The 24,058-nt window shown below is 36.9% G+C and overlaps 2 protein-coding genes across 3 annotated transcripts in view; one reads left to right on the forward strand and one right to left on the reverse strand.

The window, feature by feature from the left end:
- LOC124157526 (exosome RNA helicase MTR4) overlaps positions 1 to 11,251 on the reverse strand; it is a 44,463-nt gene extending 33,212 nt beyond the window's left edge. For both annotated transcript variants that reach the window (XM_046532334.1, XM_046532333.1), the window contains exons 1-6: positions 11,052 to 11,251; positions 10,878 to 10,979; positions 3,909 to 4,157; positions 3,533 to 3,707; positions 3,107 to 3,421; positions 1,668 to 1,920 (exon numbers count right to left, since the gene is read on the reverse strand). In XM_046532334.1, the coding sequence (XP_046388290.1) occupies positions 1,668 to 1,920; positions 3,107 to 3,421; positions 3,533 to 3,707; positions 3,909 to 4,157; positions 10,878 to 10,979; positions 11,052 to 11,155 (1,198 nt within the window). In that variant the 5' untranslated portion in view covers positions 11,156 to 11,251. The remainder of the gene's footprint in view (positions 1 to 1,667; positions 1,921 to 3,106; positions 3,422 to 3,532; positions 3,708 to 3,908; positions 4,158 to 10,877; positions 10,980 to 11,051) is intronic.
- A 3,921-nt stretch (positions 11,252 to 15,172) lies between these two features.
- The window catches only part of LOC124157527 (integral membrane protein GPR155), a 42,440-nt gene continuing 33,554 nt past the window's right edge, over positions 15,173 to 24,058 (forward strand). The window contains exons 1-3 of the mRNA XM_046532336.1: positions 15,173 to 16,496; positions 16,714 to 16,833; positions 18,417 to 18,586. Of these exons, the coding sequence (XP_046388292.1) occupies positions 16,393 to 16,496; positions 16,714 to 16,833; positions 18,417 to 18,586 (394 nt within the window). The 5' untranslated portion in view covers positions 15,173 to 16,392. The remainder of the gene's footprint in view (positions 16,497 to 16,713; positions 16,834 to 18,416; positions 18,587 to 24,058) is intronic.

The following is a 24,058-nucleotide window of genomic DNA, read 5'->3' on the forward strand; positions in this document are numbered from 1 at the left end:
ATCGGAAAATATGGATAACCCAAACTTTCACTTCAATGTTTGTAATGTTCATAATTTACGTGAAACAGATAATATATATAATTGTATTATTATTTATGCAGCTATTCTGTTGGTTAAGAGTGATTCCCAGACTCATTCAGAGCTTTCTTTGCCAGTTCGCGATCTTTTTAGCGGCGATAACATGGCTGTACTCGTATTATTAATGCTCCATGTAAGGTCTGGTATCGAAAACCACACATCCATGGCTTTGTGATCACAGATACAGAAAAGTGGTCTGCACAAATGCTTCAAAACCACTGCTCGACGTCAGAAACTACACTGCCGAGCACTACGCCACGTAGTCACCTCTCGCACAAGTTGCCCGGGTTGTAACTGCTGCGGGACATGTATCCATAATCACAGAGCGCGGTCACGCGCTGCTAGGCTTAGAATACAGGAAAATGGTGCTCCCGTGAATGCAGCTAGCGTGCGACCGTTTCCGTTTTACGAAGGGGATTCTGACGGAAATAATAAGCCCGGTGTATCCTAGCATTAATCCAGTAATTACAGTGATTTTGCATCCCATTCTATTTTTTTTATAAATCGCAGAAAATATGGAGCGGGAGTGATAAACCATGCACGGGTAATCCGCAACACGGATATACAGCAGCCGGATAATTGGGAGTCTGCTGTAGTAATAAGTTTCCGCTATAGAGGGTATTTCGTTTTCATGAGCAGCACTAGCGAGAGATACCCGAGCTACGAAATAAATATGACGGGCATGATAATGTTGTCCACGTGTGAAGAGCAGCAAGGTGCAGTTCAATATTTGTGGGCCAAAGGGTATTAACCACGTGAAATTCACTGGGACATGTGTGGCCTGTATGGGGATAACAGTCTGGACTGTAGCAATGTTTCCAGGTGGTGTGGACTTCTTAAAGGGCCTTAGTGATTTGCCATGCTCCGGGCACCCGGTTAAACTTTCGAATCCATAGAATGTTCATGCCATGGAGGCAGCAATCTTGAAGGACCGGTGTTAGAACCTGTGACCCTTATCACAGACGTTCAACATTTCATATGGTGCAGTGTACGCACATTGTTAATGTCACGTTGAAATTCTGCACAGCTAGTGCTCGATGGGACCTAAGAACATGACAGACAACCACAAAGACCAGCAAGTGATGACAAGTTTGGACTTTTACAAGTCTGGAGCACATTCCACCCACACCTGGGTGGGAGGTGCTCCAGAACCATTATACAGACTTGACCTGGCACCGTCTGACTTTCATCTGTTTGGCCCCATGAAAAAAATCCTGGCCAGCCATCACTTTGCAATAAATGCTGAGATGAAATCAGCAGTCTGCTGATGACTATACTGCCAACAAATGGACTTCTAAGAACAGAGCGTATTGAAACTGGTACCACCACGAGTGATACAATTGGTGAATATATAGAAAAGTAGGTCAAAGATGCAAGTTAATTTGTAATTTGTTTGGTTTTGGTACATATTAAACTTTTTGGGGAAAAAATTATTGTGCGTTACTTTCCAATCTGCCCTCGTAGCATTAATACATATTTTCTTCAATGAGCCAAAATAAGATCTTAAAAAAATTTTGAGACAGGATACTTGTACAACATGATTAGGTAATCTGACGCTTCATCACTCAATTTTGGAGAATTCAACCTACCATTGTTAAAATCCAGAGATGCCATTTGCACAGCATATGCTTCACATTCCTTTTTGCTAAAACTAAACACAATTACGGGTGCAAAATTCCTTTCCATTATCATCTTCACAATTTTGAAGCAGTTAGTTTCGTTCCCTGATTTGTTGCCTCCTCCACGACCTTTCCCCAAAATGGCTGTATCCCCTTTGGCAGCATCGCCAGCATTTTGAAGGACTGCCATTGCTGTGTTAAAGTTATCCTCCTTAAATTGACCCTGGAAATAAATTGGAACAATGTATACGAAATAATTTTTATAGGATGTCTTCCACTCAAAAAATACTTACTAACAAGAAAATGATTTTGGTCATTTAGGGAAAACCAGCAGCCCAGAATTTCTTGGGCTTGGGCTCTCTGGTTTTAAAAATTTATCAGGCATTTAACATACATAAGAAGTCTTATGAGGGAAAAAAGAATAACTTTATTTAAATATTTTAACAGCATGTGTATTGGAAATATCAATGCAGGTTTAAATACTATTGAGTCATCATTAGATTCTGTGCACCAGATGAAACACAGGTGCCAAAGTAACCAAGGGATTTCAAAAGACATTTTCAATTTTCCTAATAATGATAGCATTCATAAAGGGCAAAGGGCATAAAACCATATTCCTCTGTTAAAAATACTAATAAGGTTCAGCATTTATAAAGGTGCCACATCAATTAGTAGGAGCAAATAATTAATTATTCCTTAAAGGGGCCTTTTTTCCTACAAGTCGTTAAATCGACTAAAAAATTATTGTAGTCTGTTCTATGCAATATTCTAAATTTCACATCTTCAAGATGCTTTTTTTCTCAATCAAAAGTGCAATCATTTTAGAATTACAGCAGGGGCTATTTTGCCACCTTGCACCCATGCATTCATGCAATTCACGACTTTACACGATACATTTTGAAATGCACATTTGTGTTCCCTTTATGTTGTACAATTAGATGTTCTATAAAACAAGCTTTAGGAATCCCCTTTTTGGATGATTTTCCACCACATTATTTGTATAGTCTAAGTGCATATATTTATACAAGGGCGCCGACTTATAAAAAATATTGGGGGGGCCCATATCGGGGGTCTTGCCCCGGAAAGAGGTTAAATTCAAAGTGTGTATCAGCACCGTAACACTATCATAATTCACACCACTTGTTTTCAGTTAACCTGCTTTCTACCTTATAATTATTTGTTTTCACATATTGTTGAATGTATTTTAAAAGGTAACTATCTTCAAACATGGGAAATAAAAAATACCAATATATTTTTGTGATTTCACAAAGCATAATATAACTTAATTATTATCTTGAATTATTAAGGGGGCTCCGCCCCCCCAAACGAAACTTTGAGGGGGCTCGAGCCCCCTCGGGCCCCATGGAGTCGGCGCCACTGTATTTATATGTTGTAAGACAAATGCTTACTGTTTCATCGACTACCAGATGGATTCCTTCTCCTCCAGCAGGAAATATGTAATGCTGAAGTGGTACTGGTCGGTACTCCGTGTATACCACGTGGCATGGTTGCTTATGAAGGCTAGTTACCCACTCAGCAAATTGTCGAGCATTTGGAATAGTGGCGGAGAGAAAGACATAGTGAACATTGTCTGGCAAGAGAATCAGAGTTTCTTCCCATACATAGCCTCTCTCCTTATCTCTCATATAGTGGATTTCATCAAATATAACCCATCCAACTTCACGCATTACTTCTGATCCTCTATAAAGCATGTTCCTTAAAATCTGCAAAGAGGAATACAATACACTTATCAAAGAAATAATACAACCAACATGATTTCATCAAGTGACAACTATATTATTGAACAAATTGTTAAATCATGTTAATGATCATACCTCAGTAGTCATAATGAGACAACTTGCAGAGGGATTAATGGTAACATCACCAGTAATGAGACCTACATCTTTGAATTCTTCATAAAATTCTCGATATTTTTGATTACTTAGAGCTTTGATTGGAGTAGTATAGATAACCCTCTGTTTTTCTTGAAGGGATACAGCTATTGCATACCTAAAACATTTAACAAGTTAAAAAATAATAAAAGAAAGACCTTCCGTATTACCTAATAGTCTTTTATGAAAAATGAAAAAAATCAATTTGGACACATCAAATGTTACACATTTTTCATATCAATAATAATCATTTTTGACATAATATGCAGTCATAACTTCCCTTCAATCCAATCACAAAAGAAATGATATGTAAACTTACTCAGCCACAACTGTCTTCCCTGCAGAGGTATGGGCAGACACCAGAACTGACTGTGAGTTTTCAATACATAAAATTGCCTCCTTCTGGAAAGGATCAAGCAGAAATGGATACTGTTTTGCTGGTTTTGTTCCTGGAGGGGGTGCCCTTAAAGGCTGGTAATCCATGTCTGGAGGCACTGCTACCTCGTGGGTACATGCTTCCAGAGTTTCCACAGTATGTACTTTAATACGAGACTGAGATTCATCAACACTGCCAAAACAAAATAAATGTATGTTAAAAAAATTCTCTTTAAGACACTTGTACACACAAATGGCTATATTAAACTTTCCACCTATAGGGACAACAGAGAACTATGATAAGTTACCTAATAAAGGATTTTCAACCTCTGACGGCAATATTCCTGCCAAGAAAGGATGAAAGTTAAAGTTTGAAGAATGCCACCAATTTTTTGATCCAAAGGACCACAGTGCATGAAAAACGAAGGGTAAGGTTTACAATGCATAAACCCCAACCATTTCCAGAATGTTAAATAAATGGATAGACAAGAATATTCCTATTCAAGACTCAAATTAAAAACCAATTAGTGGGGTAAGTGAAAATACGATGAGACAAACGTACAGCACAGGTATCAGTGATCCCAGTGTAGTCATTATAAGTGCGACAATGTAGAGAAACATACAATGAAAATAGAAGCAGGCTCAGGGTATAAGAAAAAATACAATATAATTCTAATTGGCAAAGCTCAGTATAACATCTAACATGGAAACTTTCAGGGAATAGAATTGTCAAAGACAGAACAGAAATTGGGTCTCCAAGGTGAAAAATGAACTACAATGATGGTTTTTGTTAAAGAAAAACTTCAGAAATTAATGCTTGGTACCACAAGCATATACCCAAGTAACATTGACCGTTGGGCCTCGGTTGGGGAACCGTAGTCACGGTTGGCTCATTGTGGGTGGATATGCCTACCAAATTCCGCTGTTGGCCCAACGCAGATATTGTTCGTCGGCCCAACGAAACGGTTTATGCTGTTGGCCCAACGGAAATCCCCAACGATGGCCCTACGAAATAGATTATCATTGGGCCACCGTTGGGACATCATACCATTTCCTCAATTTCCGCCATGAGAGCTGCAAACAAAATTCCGACAAGATCTTCAACGTAGAGATGGGTGAAATTCCATTGTAATCGATTTATCGTATCAAATGGTTATCGGATCGGTAGCATCTATTCATTAAAAAATAGGGATGGCATAATCGCTTGCTTTGACAGTCAGTGCTATCGACTATGTGCAGGCAGAATAATTATTTTAAGTTAATTTTTTAAGAATATATTATAAGATAATTTTTGGAAATTATGTATAACTCTTTTTTAAGTAATGTTCTGCTAATTTTCTGGTGTTTTCAGCATGGTATTTGACATAAATGGTTCCAAGAAGCGGAGGCTTCTTTAATGCGACTTGTTAGTATATATATCCCGGAGGGCACATGAAAAATTGTAGACTTATAAGATCTGTCTGTTTCGAGTCTAAACTTAACCGATGGAAGTTCGATATGGGCCGTGAATAAGCACGATGTATACCTCGATTGCATACGTTGCAGGATACGGTTCACATGTTTCCCTAGCAACCTAACAACCAAGACTTGTTTGGTTGTAAGGGCTTTGTCTTTGTGATAGCTGTTAAATAAAATAAGTCGAGTGCTTCTAACAAAAATAAGGCATTGACCTCATTTGGTAAGTCTTACAAAACTGGCATTCCTAAAATCATGTTACCTTAAACAGATAGTTTCGTGGAATTTTAAACTTTTCATCATTAATTTAGATAGATCGATATGTATATTTTTTCAGATTGTGGCATATCTAGTATAAGTGGAAGTTTTAATGAAAACAGTGTTTCAATGGACAAAGTGAGTGATTTAGTCCTCTCTGAAGAGAATGAGATTGAATTTGTATGAGTAAACCTAAATAACAACTGCACAATTATTATTTTATGGAAAATACATCAACTATTATACTCAATCAGTGTTTCTGTGATTCCTATTAATATCCCTAAATCTTGCACTTATTAATCCAATTAAGTAAAATGGACTAAACTTAACAATTTCGTTACTGAAGACCAGAAAATAGGAATTGTGAAGGCAATTGAATCAAATAACTCAGGGGTGTACATCTTGCAGTGTGACATGTTTGAAATTAAGGAGGATTTCTTTGAATTACCTCTTAGAAGTGGTACCATTGGTATATTTGTAGTAAAAAAATTAGTACCTGGATGCAAATTGCAGTCCACCCAGATTTTATCTAAGTGTGTTTTGTTACCCTACAAAGAAGATGGAGAGTTTTTGTGTGTGCCATATTGTAATATGGAAAGGTGCTGTTGAAATTTTCCTAATTTTGTCCTAATAAAAATTGTCCTAATTTGTGAAAATAAAAGTTGGGGACCTTCTGAACTGATATTGATTTTTTGTTTTCCACTTTTAACCACTGTAACCTTACTTTGTCCTATAGCATTGATTGTTAATGTATTTAATTTCATTTTTATTTATAGGGAGTTAAAGGTAAAGATTCTATCTACCGGTATCATATCAAGTGAGAAGGTAAATTAATTTAACTCTCTTTCTATAAAAATGAGAAATGCCAGTAAAATATAGCTTTTGTTGGGAAACGGATGGCAGAATTTAAAAGGGCCAACGGTGTATCCTTGGAGAGGGGTTGGCCTCTGGTTGGGAATACGAAGGCCCGACTGTAATGCTCTGTTGGCCCATCGTTGGTTGGGATACGGTTGGCGAGGTGGCCAAATCATACCATGGGCCAACCGCTGTGTCCCACCATCTGCCAACAGAGGGCCAACCAAAAATGTTACTTGGGTAGAATATGTTTTTCAGGAGGGGAGGTGAAGATGCAAGTTAAGTCCAAGCAACTTTGAATAAACACACTCCATGACATTTTACTTAAAATAAATATGAAATTAAGAAAAGAAATGCACCTGGTTGAACACAATTTTCCATTAACCTGAAAACGATAGTTTTGCATTTTATGTCCAGCATCTATCGAGTCTCACTGAGAAAGTGAGAGACTCACTGCCCTTGAGTCTCCAACATTGGCTAAATGCTGATCTTTTCCCTGTTATCTTTAGTGCGTTCCTCTCCTCTATGATGATATGACTCAAATTTAAAAATAGAATTTTTCGTTACTAGCCCATTATTGAAAATGTATGGAAACGCAGTTTTAACTTATACAAACTGGACAAAATGCAACAATAACCTTTATGTATAGAACAACCTCTACTTTTAGAGAGCATGGTCAGATGATTATAAAATCATCCTTAGCATTGATGAAAATCTCACCGTAAAAGCATTATATTGTATTGGGAGGCTAAATAATAAGTCCAGTATATAATTTCATTAAATACTTTATGATAGTCGTTGGCAGAACCAGTATAAAATTAAGTACTTAGCTACAGTAGACATTCAACCCACACAGCACACTCAAAATTTATACCGTATAAAAGTTGCATAAATGGATAGGTATAATATGCAAATAATATTCCGTCGATTATGCACATATTATGCGAATAATATGCACATAATATTTAAATATTATGCCGCCGTAAACTATTACTATAATATTGACATAATATGTATATTATTACATTGTTAGTAACATCCCATCGTTAATTATGATTCATATAAGAATCATAAATCAACAGCCACCCAGCAAACTCAAAAATCCTATTCAGTATAAAAGTTGCATAAATGGATAGGCATAATATGCAAATAATATTCCGTCGATTATGCACATAATATGCGAATAATATGCACATTATATTTAAATATTATGCCGCCGTAAACTATTAATAATATTGACATTGTATGTATATTATTTCGTTGTTAGTAACATTTTATCATTAATTATGATTCATATAAGAATCATAAATCAACGGCCACCCAGCAAACTCAAAAATCCTATTCAGTATAAAAGTTGCATAAATGGATAGGCATAATATGCAAATAATATTCCGTCGATTATGCACATAATATGCGAATAATATGCACATTATATTTAAATATTATGCCGCCGTAAACTATTAATAATATTGACATTGTATGTATATTATTTCGTTGTTAGTAACATTTTATCATTAATTATGATTCATATAAGAATCATAAATCAACGGCCACCCAGCAAACTCAAAAATCCTATTCAGTATAAAAGTTGCATAAATGGATAGGCATAATATGCAAATAATATTCCGTCGATTATGCACATAATATGCGAATAATATGCACATTATATTTAAATATTATGCCGCCGTAAACTATTAATAATATTGACATTGTATGTATATTATTTCGTTGTTAGTAACATTTTATCATTAATTATGATTCATATAAGAATCATAAATCAACGGCCACCCAGCAAACTCAAAAATCCTATTCAGTATAAAAGTTGCATAAATGGATAGGCATAATATGCAAATAATATTCCGTCGATTATGCACATAATATGCGAATAATATGCACATTATATTTAAATATTATGCCGCCGTAAACTGTGATTGTATCCGTAAAAATCGATGATCATACATCCTCTGTATCAAAAAATGTGAAAACTTATGTTTTAATATATCACTAACAATTTCGTATCGTTCGCAGAATACTCCACAATTATTATTATTTTTTTATTTTACACACCGGCATATTCCGGTCTGGCGAGGTACGCAGCTTGGTAGCCATATTGCCGTTGTCCATGGCCGTTGTGTTGTTGTTCATTGTTGTTAGTTGTTGCCGTAGCCATATTGCCGTAGTTGGGAGAATTGAACGTCTATTGAAAAATCTAATATTAAAGAGGAAAAGATGGGTTTACGGAACTAATTTATGTCACAGTACTATTCTGGTAACGCATATACGATAAGGAATAATAAGCTTCATGGTATGAAGAACAGGACTTTATTTAAAATCAAAGTAAGTACACGTACGTGAGTCGTTGTCGTTTGTCATAGGGTAGAAAGCAAATCTGAAATTATCAGCTCCTAATTTTGAGTGTTATTCCCAGTACTTTAATTAATTTTTTTAATTACCTAAATGTATATCTTATGACGGTACTTTTTCAGTCAGAGTCCCAGCTTGAAAAGTGAAGGGAGGCTATTCCAAGGAAAGACGAAGTTTTGGCACTTAAGTACTGAACCAGGTTGTGAGCTGCACTTTCGCCCTGAAGATATCACGTACTTGATCATATATGCATATAATTATTTTAGTTTGTGATTATTAATGACAATATTATCTTTATTGTTTCGGAGTGCATTTTCAAGAACGGCTTGCTTACATCGTTTGCGTGATTGCTCGCCACAACTCTATGACTAACACAGAGATAATTATACTATTAGAAGACCTCTTTGTGGCTTGGAATCACATTTTGGACCATTTTTAATACATTCGCTAAGAAAAGACCGTAGATGTTCAACCATGCGGATGTCATGGAAGGAATCATCGCGAGTGTTGTGATTGTGAATTCGTGTGACATACTTTGTACTTTCTAATCGCAATTTCATGAGTAACGATTATGGAAGGGCGAATGTTTGTCATTAGATGTCATTCACATGATATTTAAACCAAATTTGCGATGATATAGGACTCCTAACTGAATATTTGTATATTTGTGATACAACGATGAAGGATTGTGCCTTGTTTTAGTGCAATGTACCTATGCTGTGTCTACATGAATGATTCATTAAATTTCTCCTCGTTTCCAGAAATCAATTTTTATTCATGTAATTTTCGAATATTATGCAACTGCATGTTATCACGCATCAACGGTATAAAATATGCATAAAAGGTTCGTAGATATGGTATAAAATGTGCATAACATGTACCTAAAGGTGCATACTAATGGTATATATGGGTATAATATGTGCGTATATTTAGCCACATCAATGGTATAAATCGTGCCTAAAAGGAGCATATAAATGGTATAATATGCGCATATATTTTTTAGGCCACATCCATGGTATAAATTGTGCATAATATGTACATAAAAGGTGCATATATATATGGGTATAATATGTGCATATATATAGCCACATCAATGGTATAAATCGTGCATAATATGTACATAAAAGGAGCATATAAATGGTATATATGGGCATAATATGCGCATATATTTTAGGCCACATCCATGGTATAAATTGTGCATAATATGTACATAAAAGGTGCATATAAATGGCATATATGGGTATAATATGTGCATATATATAGCCACATCAATGGTATAACTTGTGCATATTATGTACATAATATGTGCATATAAATGGCATAATGTCCTCATAAATTGCGATATTATGTGCATAATATGCGGAATATATGCACGGATGGAATGGCATAATGTTTGCATATATACGGAATATATGAGGACATTATACCATTTATATGCACCTTTTATGTACATAAAAGGTGCATATATTCCGTATATATGCAAATATTATGCCATTCCATCACTGCATATATTCCGCATATTATGCACATAATACCGCAATTTATGAGGACATTATACCATTTATATGCACATATTATGTACATAATATGCGCGTTTTATACCATTGTGGTGGCATAATATTCGCATAATATTTGAATATTATGTGCATATTATGCCATTCCATCACTGCATATATTCCGCATATTATGCGCATAATACCGCAATTTATGAGGACATTATACCATTTATATGCACATATTATGTACATAATATGCGCGTTTTATACCATTGTGGTGGCATAATATTCGCATAATATTTGAATATTATGTGCATATTATTCACTTTGTGCTGTGTGGGAAGCAATACCGCAGATACTGCAATTTTAAAGGAGCTTGATGATAAGGATTCCGCAATGTAGTCATAGGGTAATACCTCATTATTTCCCTATCAGAAGAATATTGCACGTGGTACCACATGGAAAAAAGGGAACTCATTACTCACATTACATCGTCCAATGCAGATTCAGTTTTTAACTTTTTGTTGGCCAACTCTTCATCGTCTTCAAGGTCCCGTTTGATGCTGGCAGCAACAGATGGTACATCACTGCAATATGCATGTTAAGTAATTATATGGTCTCAAATGTGTCTAATATTAAATTTCATTTATTGCACCAACTTGCAAACAGATGAGGCAGCATCGTCCTTCTCAGTTTTGAATGTCTTAATGGGAGAAGCTTGCTCCGTAAATACACTGAATAAAGCATCATCAAAATCCGCCATTATTAATAAGATTTAATTGTAAACAGGAGAGTAGGTCGTCGTGGAAATCCACTTTCGGCTCCTCATGTGCGGAGCCAGTGAAGTTGTTAAACATTAATTTCGTAATTCAATTGTCTTGGAGCTGACGCCGCGCAGAATGAATCGAGCACCCGCAGAACGATATGAATTGGCGCGAGATTCATTCATTGATCCATTGCGATCATTGAAGACGATGCGTCGGATTTACGGTCTCTGGAGTCGGATTACACTGTCCCTTCCGTACAGAGAATATTTTATGGCATTGTTAGAAAAAAAACTGAAATTAATAGTGAGATAACTGCAGACGATATGTTTTATCGTGAGGGGAATCCATAATCTCTTCTACGTTTTCAGCCGACGCGATCTACGGGAAGGTTGTCAGAAATGAATTCGATATAAGCGCTAAAATTGGATAAAGACGTACATTAAATTATGAATGGGTAAAAATCTCCATTTTGAAAAAAAGAGGCAGTGAATTTAAACTATACCATTTACAGACTTAACTAGAGGATGAAAAATATAAAAGGGGATGAGGTATTGTTGAAGAAGGAAGTATAGGATCGCAACGCAGAATGATTAAAATAGGAATTACGAGTATTTAGGAATTAAGAAGATCTAAAATGGTGAGGTTGGGAGAATAGACAAATTTAAAGACAAGTTTTGGAGGATAAAATTTCATGGAATCTAACTTTCTGTTCATTGTTATCGAGATGTTCCTTTTGCACGCTCATTGCTATAGAGGTGCCCAAATTTTTCTGCATTAAATTAACAATCTCAATACGGACCAGCATTAATTTTTCAAATGATAGGGTTACCATGTGGGTCCCCTGGGAATTTTTGATTTCTTTATCTGGTTCTCATTGAAAAGGTTTTTGCAACTCTCGGAATCTTTACGCTGATCGTGTCATATTGGTTTCCAGGATATGCTTGTATTATTATTCGTCTTAGCATATTAGTCCTTGCGAAAATCAATCATTTAGTTTAGATATTCAAGTACTCTATTCGATGCATAATATATGTTACGATGATGGTGAACATAATGTTCGTGAACTCTTCTCGGTAATAATCTTATGATTAATTTTGATTTCACCATCTACCGTTGGGCATGAATGATGTTAAAAAACCAACTCATAGGGATAATTTCCCGTCAGAAATAATGAAATAGTTGTATATTTCCAAATTACCTCTATTTGACGGCTTATGCTATGTTCATTTCATCATACGGCCAAAAGTCATTCTAATTCCCAAATTTCATTTTAGTTGTATGCGAAACTTCCTTGAGAAGTAGAAGTGGTGCCACAAAAAATGCCCTAAAACTTTTGAAAGTGTCTCTACGCGTAACTTTGATGTAAATGTAAGTGAACTTATTGATAGTTTCATGTAAATATCCCCGTCTCATAGTTATTCTTTCATTTTTATGACACCTGTTTTGCATTTTTATAGTGCGAAACTGACTTGAAGAATTACCAGGAACATAGGTTGATCAAAGCGAGGCCTCTGCAAATATAAATGCAGTTCCAACGAAATTTGAACGCTAATACTGAAAGAAACGGAGAAAGCCCCGAATTTCCTCCCTTCAAAGGGCAAGCAAACAGGTAGTAGGGGAAAGATATTGATTGCGATGATTTGTTCTTCTATTTTATAATTTACATCCGGAAGCTAAAAAGCAGTAATAAGTAAAAGATTTTACGATGGTTTGTCCACAAATTAAAGCATCCACGATAATAGCCGTGATTACTTTCTTACTCAAAACTGTAAACATTTTATCTTCAAAAAGTTTCATTTCAATGAAATGATTCATTTTGAGATAAAAAAATGTCCAGAGTCTCTGTTGATAATGTCATTACTCCCGCGACATTCATGAGGTTCAGACGTCACGCGGCGTCGGCCAATGGAAATGTATGAGCTCATTCTGAGCTCAATTTCGCGTCGTGGGCGTGGCCGAAGCTTCTAGCGGACTTTTAAAGCTACTTATCGAGGTTAAAAATCGAATTTGAGCTCTGAAAATTGGCCGGTGCGTTTTTCATCCATATTTTTTTGGTTTAAAATAACGAAATCCACGTTTAATTTTGAGTGTTCCCTCCTATTATGTTTAATGAACGGAATAACTTAGTCCATATTTACTTACCAATACAGAGCCGTAAAAAAGCATATTTGTTCCACAGCACAAAAAAGCAGCAATAACTAGCTTCAGAATGAGCTCATAGATCCTTCTCACCTTTACGCATACAACCCCAGTAAGTTGACCATTACACCCAGACGAAATTCGTATAAGGGAATATACATGATTATTAAATATTTGCTATATATGCGCAGATTTAGTAAAGAAAGGTAAAATTGAGCGCAAAAATATTTTTTTATAACCTTGAGTGTCGTTTTTAGCATGGAAATCAGTGGCGTCACCAGAAATTTTGTTCCGGGGGTCCAAAACCGGGGGAAGGGGGGGAATTTTTGAAAAAAGAGTATCAACCAGAGGGTTTTATACTAATTGTAACACTTTTCATAATCGAAAAAACTTCATTTTTCAAAGAAATATTTTGTAAATTCATGATTTTCAATATTTTTTTGTGATACAAAGTGAAAGTGCTTTTATATTTCGGGGGAGGGGGGCTCCGGACCCCCCGGACTCTCCCCCTTCGCTACGCCACTGATGGAAATGTAATTAACGCTCTCTTCCAGAGTCATTGCCATTATTTTTTTGTTAAACATGAAAATTCGTGATAATCTGAAGCAGTTGTTACCGTCTCGCCAACGGCTCAGTCGTAGACGTTTTTCGACTCGATTTCGCGTCGTGGGCGTGGCCGAAGCTTCTAGCGGACTTTTAAAGCTACTTATCGAGGTTAAAAATCGAATTTGAGCTCTGAAAATTGGCCGGTGCGTTTTTCATCCATATTTTTTTGGTTTAAAATAACGAAATCCACGTTTAATTTTGAGTGTTCCCTCCTATTATGTTTAATGAACGGAATAACTTAGTCCATATTTACTTACCAATACAGAGCCGTAAAAAAGCATATTTGTTCCACAGCACAAAAAAGCAGCAATAACTAGCTTCAGAATGAGCTCATAGATCCTTCTCACCTTTACGCATACAACCCCAGTAAGTTGACCATTACACCCAGACGAAATTCGTATAAGGGAATATACATGATTATTAAATATTTGCTATATATGCGCAGATTTAGTAAAGAAAGGTAAAATTGAGCGCAAAAATATTTTTTTATAACCTTGAGTGTCGTTTTTAGCATGGAAATCAGTGGCGTCACCAGAAATTTTGTTCCGGGGGTCCAAAACCGGGGGAAGGGGGGGAATTTTTGAAAAAAGAGTATCAACCAGAGGGTTTTATACTAATTGTAACACTTTTCATAATCGAAAAAACTTCATTTTTCAAAGAAATATTTTGTAAATTCATGATTTTCAATATTTTTTTGTGATACAAAGTGAAAGTGCTTTTATATTTCGGGGGAGGGGGGCTCCGGACCCCCCGGACTCTCCCCCTTCGCTACGCCACTGATGGAAATGTAATTAACGCTCTCTTCCAGAGTCATTGCCATTATTTTTTTGTTAAACATGAAAATTCGTGATAATCTGAAGCAGTTGTTACCGTCTCGCCAACGGCTCAGTCGTAGACGTTTCCAGCTGAATTTTGTGAGTCTTAATTCACGATGTGTTATCAACTTTTTTTTTCTAAATTATTGAGTCCCATTTTACGTTCCGAGGTTACGTCACGAGTGGTTATACGTACCGAGGTGGGTTGGTCGGGGTACCAACCCTTTAAACGCATCTTGATTCATCTATGGATATTATGGATTTCTCTTCATTGTATTCCCAGATGCTGCTAAGAGTTGACTTTACCAAAATTACGAAGTGAAAGGCTATCTTAGTAAACAGAAATGGCATGCATACAATGACAGATTTTTTAAAAGTACCTCTGAAGTCACGTGACCTACTCCCACCCCCGACCCTTTGTGCGCATGCGCAGAAATATAAAATCCTTCGACCACTGTACGACTTTTCAGTTTGTTTACCGCTGAGGGCAATTTTGGGTAATTGAGAACATGGGAAGAGTGGGTGGATTCTGCGGAACCATTGGGCCATAGCATTGGTATTATACCGCACTAATAATTATAGTCTGTCTTTTGCTACAACCCACCATTCTTGAACCGAATCCGACTGTCTTCTGAGATTTATATTTGGCTGAAGATTAAGGGGTGTCACCTAGACTTTCTCCGAGATACAGCATGAATCACAGCCATTATTAGCATTTTAGCCGTTTATTGTGATCATTCCCAAATGTGAGGGCTCTCTGACTCTCTGCCTGAATGAGTGAATGCTCTCTGACTGAATGGTTAAAAAGGATTTTTGTTGGATATAATATATTTCTGTTGCGATCATAAGGCGGAATGGTTGGGCTATATCTACCGAATTTGTGAACGTTTTCTGTCAATGTTCTTCTTCGGAATGGGGGAAAAATGTGAATGACTCGTATTCGTCGGGAATGCGTAATAATGTGCCCCGCAGTTCTCTTAGCAATTTATGTCATGTGAATCATAGAGACCTCTTGGGGATTCATTGTGTTCAATGTTGTTGGCCCTGAGCCCTGAGTTTCGAATCAGCTGTTACGGCCTGCACCAGCGCTCGCTGCGCTGTTGCTGCCAAGTAACCAAGTAACTATCAGTGAAACCGTGACACGGGTAATTGACTCGTGCTATTGACCACAATTTTGTGCTTATTCCTTTTTTTTTGGTGATTCAGCGCTCAGTGTACACGCTGCAAAATTTGAAAGTCTCTTGCTCCAATTACGAGTTATGCGTTCTTGTTGGAAGCAGTTGTAAATGCTATGCGGGTAAAATGTTTTTGTTGTTACCGGTGGGGCCCATAGATAATGTAACTAAAGTCTGTTTAAACGGAATGAAAGGTTAATTTCCCCGAAAGCCTCTCAGAAACTAATGCCGCTGGTATTAAAGAAATGGCTGAATCCCTCGAGGTCATGGCAGCTGAGTTTCTGGGATCATCTCCTTTAATGTACCAGATTACCATCGAAATTAAATTCCTGGATGCCTTGGAATGCTCAATCGATATCGAAGCTGGGGTGAGAGGTTTTCAGTAGTTTCTACCGAGAGATTTCGTGAAGTGCTAAGGATTTACTGGTCTCTGACACAAGTTTTCGGGAAGTGCGCCTGTAATTTCTGGCATATGCTTGTTTAGATATCAGTGCTACTATGTCAGCTACAATGTCAGATCCTGAAATTGCTAATTCAAGTGAGGCTGTGATGGACAACCTTTATCCGGCCTTGCTGGAATGCTTTGCTATAATAATTTGCGGGTAAGTTTCGTGCGTTGTGCTGTAATCGTGGAAAGTTTTCAGAATAGATTTTGTTTTGACGTCTCAAAATTGTGAAACACACAGTTTCAATTTAATCGACGATTAATCATACCAATTCGGTTCGTTGAAAGTAGGCGCTCAAAGGCAATTTTAGCGCTCAATATGTTGTTGTGTCCATCAATGTTTTTGCTCTTTACTGTAATGCTTTTATTTACAGTTACTTAGCCGGGAGACTAAATATCATATCTCAAACTGAGACCAAAGGATTGAATACATTTGTTGGAACATTTTCTCTGCCTGCATTGATTTTCCTGTCTATGGCTCAGTTAGATTTAAGGTAAGCTGGATTGTAGTGAAGTTTAGCTATCCAAATGTTTGCTCTGTCTGTTCAAATTTCCATCTGTCGTTATACTTCATTGAAACACTAATATTCATTGAAGTTGTCATTGTTTGCTTGTTTGTTTTTGTGGGATATCTCTCAGATCCTCTTGGGATAAACCTGTGTTAGTACCCCTAGATAAGATGATGCAGCACTATTTTTGGGATCAGCTCAATGTGGAAAAGGGTTTCATAGTTAGTTAACATTGTGCCACCACCATCATTCCGTACGGATGAACCTTTCATCTCTGATGGTATGTTATTATTTGTGCTAGTTAACACGAGCAATTCAACTAATTTAATAGGTACTATCTGTTTTTGGGTTTGTATCACCAGCTGTTTGACTGCTCTGATGATTTGCATTGTCCCCAAATACACTGGTGCATTATAGATGTTGTTTTAGGTATAAAAATTATGCATTCAACTCATTCCATTGAATTATATTGCCACTGTACATTTAAAAAATGCATTTGTCAATCTAGGGAGACCACTGATGTTGTGGCTGGCTTTGAAGTAGTGTTGACCCTTCCTTTTGGTTACTGCATTCAGTCAGATGGGGAAAGGGGAAAATTCTCTCTCCAGCTGGTCAGGTTTTGACTAGCTTTCACTTCAGTTTCTGGTAAGCAGGGAATGGTTAGCCAGTTTATTTTTTATCCTTGGAGAACAGTTTACATCTGAAAGATAATATTTATTCCTGATGAAATGGTAATAATCATTGTTATGATAGAGACTGGCTGAACTGTAGCACTGAAACAAAATTTCTTTGAAGAGAACCACAGTTTATTGTCTGGTAAATCATACCCAGGAGAGAAGTGAAAATCTGTGCCTGACTTAAGAGCGAGAGCCAAAGATTTATGTCTCAAGGTGTTATTGATATCATTTAAGTGCTGCTATTCTCTTTGATAACTTGAAACTTCAATTGAAGTCTACAATTAAAAAATGATTGCAATGTTATGTGAGTACATTGATATAGTATCATTGATATAGTATAAAACATTATGACAATATGTGGAAATTTTAAACTCATGTGATAAGAATGCTAGAATTTCCACCCCATCTGGGATTCAACATTACTTCATAATGCTTTTCTTTGCAAGGTCACCATTAGTATGTAATTATCTTGTATTATCATAATGTTGATGAAGGACTAATGAGAAAGCTGATGAGTGAATATTTTTACTGTCCATCTATTATTATTTTGCCATTGTCATTTTGCATAATGTTGCATGAAATTAATGTTGGAATTTGATGAATGTTCCCTTGAATCAGTGGTGGAATGAGGGGGAAATTACTGGGACTGGCGACCATCCCCGCTGTAATTTCTGGAAAAATTGAAAAGATGGTAATCTGTTCAGTGGCTCTTCAGTGGAATTTTTTTTGTTTCTCCTGCTTGACAAACAATGTTTAAAAATAATTCATGAATAATTAAATGTCACTTAAGTACCCATATCAGACTATCGACTCATTATTGCTGAGAGGTAATGCATAACATGTTTGATATTCTGTTTAATCAAATTTTTGTCTATTCATCTTTATCAACAGTGCTGTCAACTGGATGTTTCTGCTCTCAGTGCTTGTGGCAAAGAGTATTGTGTTCTTTGCTGTTGCCGTAATAACCCTGTTGGTTGGACGTCCAACGAATTTGGGGAGAGCTGGACTCTTTGCCATATTTTGTACTCAGAGTAATGATTTTGCTATTGGGTATCCAATAGGTAAGCTGTTTTTTCCAAAACACATTTAAAAAATTTTAATGTTGCTGCATTTGTTACTGACTTGTTTTTAATTTATTTTTTTACCGATATACAGAATATCCTGAAATAGATTCCCAGTGGGGAAAGTTTGTGCTGAATTAAGTTTGAAGTACTTCAAAATATGTGCAGAGTTGCATTAATTCACATTGAATGTGCTTAGCACGTACAGAGGTTGTTCCTTCCTTCACTAGCTTTGAAAATGTGCACGGTGAACATTCTAAGCATACGCTCTGAACTAAATTTGGGAACTATGTCAAAGATGGTTGATTTAGTACATTATTTCATTAATTTCCGTGGGTTGCACCATCCAAGATACCAGCAGAGTACAGAAAATACCTTCCAATTTTCGTGAAGTTCAAATATTATTTCATATTCCCCTTCCAATCGTCTACTTAATGTGAGGATGACGTTTGCATGAAAACTAATACCATTATTACTTAGTATCACAAAAATTCTGAATGCGAAGTCTTTAAAGAATTTGGACCTCAAAACTATAAGCTATGTTTTTATTTTGGTAAAAATCTGTTCTTTTTGCTTAGCACAATAATTGAAAAAAGGCAGTAAGATTTAAATCTACTCCAAGCGAAGCTGATGGTACTAAAGACTATGGGCCTTATTCTTAGTCGACCCTTCCTATCCGTCCCTACATAACAAAAGGCCCCTACATGTGTTTCTCAGTCGACCCTACATAAGTGGTGGGGGGTGATTCCATCGTCAAGTTCTCTGAGATGACGTAGATGATGGTGCAGTGCCAATTTTCCACTCTGGTGGCGTAATGAGAACTAACTAGGAAACTGAGAAAAGACGTCCGATAATATCCGGGCGTATTGTTAGGGCAACGGCTCAAGGTAAATAAACAATTGGTGTCGGTACCTTAATTTACGCTACAAATACTCTCATAACGAGCCAAAAGTAGAACCTTATTGTCTTTAAATTACTTCCAAAGCGGTCTGTACATGATAGTAACAACTATGGAGCAAATATGATCATTGACGTGGGAAATTACATTGCATCATCAAGGTTCGTTATTCGCTTTCACCTTCCGTAGTGAAGTTTATTATGTGGCAAATAGTGGCATGAAAATATGTTTTCTTAGGTTATACGTAAACGTAGTATTGGTTTCCCAAAAAGTATACCAAGTGCCAAACGAAAAATATCATTATATATTTGTAGAAACAAGGTGCATGTATACTGCTATATTGTTCTTTTTAGTTCATTCAATTTTATAATTTATTTAACTTGGTGGCTATAATGTGGTAGTATTATTACCTTTCCGCTCTGTTACTGTACATTTTAAAATGGTATGCGTGACCTCTTCTCCCTTAATATCCATTGGAATGTAGATTCTTTAAATTGAAGTGATCAGCAGAAATTATTTGGCCGCCATGTTTTTGTAGGGTGTGGGGCTGGTTCGAGTGCCCTACATCAAGTAGGGCCCGTTCAGTTCCAAAAACGGCCATATGTGGCGTATGTAGGGTGAGATCTGTTTATGTAGGGGCTGATGGTGTATCCAGGGTCGGTTGGCCCTACAGGTTTGACGAAGAATACGGGCCTATGAGTTGGGGTAGTGGTACTACTGGGCATAATGGGTGAAGGTGACTGAAATGGTAGGAGGGGAGGAGGAGGTGAAGAGAGGAAACCTTGTGCTTGGATGAGAACCCCAATTAACCCCTTTACCTCTGGCTACACGTGATGTGAACTAGCATAAGAATCTCGCATCAGCGTAAAAATGAAATAGTTTTAAGTTATATGTGCATTGTGCTAGTTATTTTAATGCTCAACAGATGTTTGATTCTGAGTGACTCAGGGAATTACAGTAGACGCTCGTAATTACGAAGTTCATGGGACCGAAAAACCGGAGGTTCATAATAACAAAGTTCGTATGAACATTTCTTTTAGGAATCATCGAAAAAAACATTGTTTGTCAAAATTTCTTGTCCCTTCAATCTCTCTCTTGCACTTTTAGTAGCAGTGCAAAATAGCTTCAGAGTCAAGTGTATAATATAGGGGATTAAATATTATATAAGCACATTCATTTGAGTGTATCAATAGAAAAATCCGGCATGTCAAAATCGAGGGTAGATATCTTCCCGAATACAGTAAGTTCTCCATGTACGAACATGCATACCTTGAAACCTTGCTTGTAAGTTGGTAAAATTATGCAAGGCATTGGGGAGTGTGGTTATCCTGCAGAATGCAACACTGAATCACAATTGAGCATTCACTCACGATTTTGACGAACTCATCTAGCTGGGGGTGCAATGCAGCCGGAGCCAAAAAAAAATTGCTGTCCACGGGAAGGAAGGACTGGTGAAACGCTGAGCAGTTTGTGACTTCACACCGGATTCAATGATACTTTTTTCAGATTATGCTCAAAGTGTGAGTTCCTCTATGCCACACTTTGGGCCGTATTCTGTATCTCCAAACCGATCGGTGCGGCACCGATTCGTCGGGTGGGACGTCACACCGACTCGTTGTGCGATTCTGTATGCACCTGATCGGTGCGGCACCGACAAGAAAATGGGAGATCATCGGTGGCCTTACCGACACCAAATAGGTGTTGGGACGGCCACCGACTAGTGGGTTTCATGCATTCCCCGGTGCACGTTTTATTTTGTTTTCACCTCGTCATTGAGTAAATAATGAGGTTTTCCACAATTTTATCTCTTTCTCCCCCTTCGAATAGGCCACTATAATTCCCTGTGTCATCATCTATTGATTACCTTGGTATAAATATAAGATATTGGTTAATAAACATGAGGTTTGCCACCATATTATGACTTTCTCTCATTTATGTCATCACTTTCACTCGCTTGGAATAGGATTTATTTCACGCTATCATCATTTATTTTCTCCCTTGACATAAAAAAGATATATTTGATTAAATATGAGTTTTGCCGCAGTGTTATCACTTTATCTCACTCTGAATAGGCAACTATTATTTCACTCGATCATCATTTGGCATTTCTCTCGACATAGAAATAAGATCTTTTTATTTAAATATGAAGTTTGCCGCAGCGGTATCAGTTTCTTTTATTTGTAATAGGCAACTATACTTCATTTTATCGTCAGCCATTGATTCCCTTGACGATAAAAGAAGATATTTGTTAATAAGTATGAGGTTTGCCGCTATATTATCATTTTCTCTCACTTGGAATGCGCAACTTATACATATATATTTCACCCAATCACGATTTCTTTACTTCCCCGTCATTACACTTCTTTTAATTACACCCAGCTCCATATTTTTATAACAATTTCCTTACTTGTTCCTCTAATATAACATTTACATTTGCTTTTGAATCCTACGTTCATGTTCCATGGTATGTGATTTTCGTCTGCTACGGTGTCAATGGCATAACCTTCCGTTGATAACATTTAGATGGAACTTACTTAATGACGACTATATTACCAAATCATGAATAAATAGCAATATACGGAACCAATATATAAAAAAAGAAACTACGATCTCAAGGATAGTTTCAATAATTCATTCCAGCAACAACAATCTCCATCCAATACAAACTATGTTGTGATGCTGTAATCATGGAGAATACATGTAATGTATTAATCATGGTTGTAATATTGTTTCCTTCGATTCTGTAGGTACAGAATTACTACCACACATTATATAAGCATTGTTAACAACTTATCCAATATCGATTATCTTAATCTAACAATAAGTCGTAATTTCCGTAAATAAAAAGGTATAAAACGACAACAACTAACTGTGCCAATGAGACTTCACTTGTTTTTACCCTTCTTTCATTGGTGGAGACACGTTAGATGACTTCTAACTTCGGATATATTTGGATTTTCCCTGTTTGGAAAGGAGGGGAACCGTACCAACTGGTTTGAAACCGACGACCTTACAGAATCGCTGAAAGTGCCGTCGTCTGTACGGAATGATGTCTAGTCGGTGGGCTTGCAAGGGAAACCGATCGGTGCGGTGCCGACAAAATACAGAATACGGCCCCTTGTTGCATTGGCCTACTCGAAAGGAGCCAAATTTGAAATTTCGGGCACGCTTGAATTTTTTTAACGTTCGTTCCTCTGAAAGGTCATAAAACGAATGTGACTAACTGTAATTGACGCTCTTGGGTGCAGTGCATAAGGAGAACTTAAACATAGCGCAATGATTATGATGCAGCATAGAGCATAAAAATGCCGTTAGTGTGTTATAAAATGCCATTAGTTAGTGTACAAACGCCATTGCTTATTGGTGGAACTTCATGCCAAAGTTTACTTTGTAACCCCCAGGACCGGAACTGAGGTTCATAATTTTGTCGTGGAGAAAATTTTGTGATAATGTTTCTTTTAACTGTATATTGGATAGGCCTTTTCATCTGATCAACGATTTACTTCGTAAAAACGAGAACTTTGTAATGAGGTTGTTCGTATTAATGAGAGTCTACTGTATTATTATTGTGAGGTACACCCGACTTCTTTTTGATTAAAGCACACGTTTGTAAAGAAATAGTATCATTGGCGCATACCCAAGATATGGTGCTGCGACCTGGAGAGGTTCTTGTTGACACTGAATTGCATTACTTTCACTCCATCCTTAACTCATGGTGCTTAGAGTTGTGAGCTGAGAAGAGCCCCATGGAACCAGAGTACAAGAGACAAGAGTCGGCTGACTGATCAAGTAGGAACAATGAGTGTGGTTTGATCTTTCTATCGTATGTAAATATCCTCAAACTGGAGAAAATCAATTGTAAAGAACGTTCCAAGTTCCTACTCAAACGTTATTGTAGTCTTTCAAAATGTTGCATGACCTAATTGAAATTTTTCTTCATGCAGTTGCAGTATTTGTGCGGTAATTCTTATTATAGATAGGTAAATATCTCTCTTAAGTTTTAGTAGAATAGCCAAAAACGTTTGGTTCACTGGAGAGACCGATTTGCACTATGTGGTCTGACCTGATAATGTACGAATCATAGATGTGTCGGATGATGATCAGAGTCGCAGGTCGGAGTGTGGTAATTCTTTAGATAGTTTTGTTAATATCATTCGGGAATTGTAGGATGATTATTATGAATGCTTAAAGTTGACACTCAATGAGGATCATTGATAGTGCGTGATACATATGCTATTACTGTCCAAAGTACCACGGCAGATAAAGGTCCACCAGCATGCACATCCTGTGGATAAACTTTGAACCTTCTTGCTGTATGATCTAGCCAGCGGTTGTTCACAATGCATATCCAAAGAACATCCAAAATACCATGTCTGATTAAGGTCCACCGCCATACACTTTCTATGAAACAACTTTGAACCTTCTCGCTGTGTGATCTAACCAAGGGTAATGGGCGAAGCATATCCCATGACGCAACTTTCAACCTTCTTACCGCACAATCCGGCCAAAGGAAGTGCAAGATGAATATCCAATGCATATACTTTGCACTACACCAGGAGAATGTACTTTAAACT

The sequence above is a fragment of the Ischnura elegans genome, chromosome 4 (assembly GCF_921293095.1).
Source record: "Ischnura elegans chromosome 4, ioIscEleg1.1, whole genome shotgun sequence".
Lineage (NCBI taxonomy): Eukaryota > Metazoa > Arthropoda > Insecta > Odonata > Coenagrionidae > Ischnura > Ischnura elegans.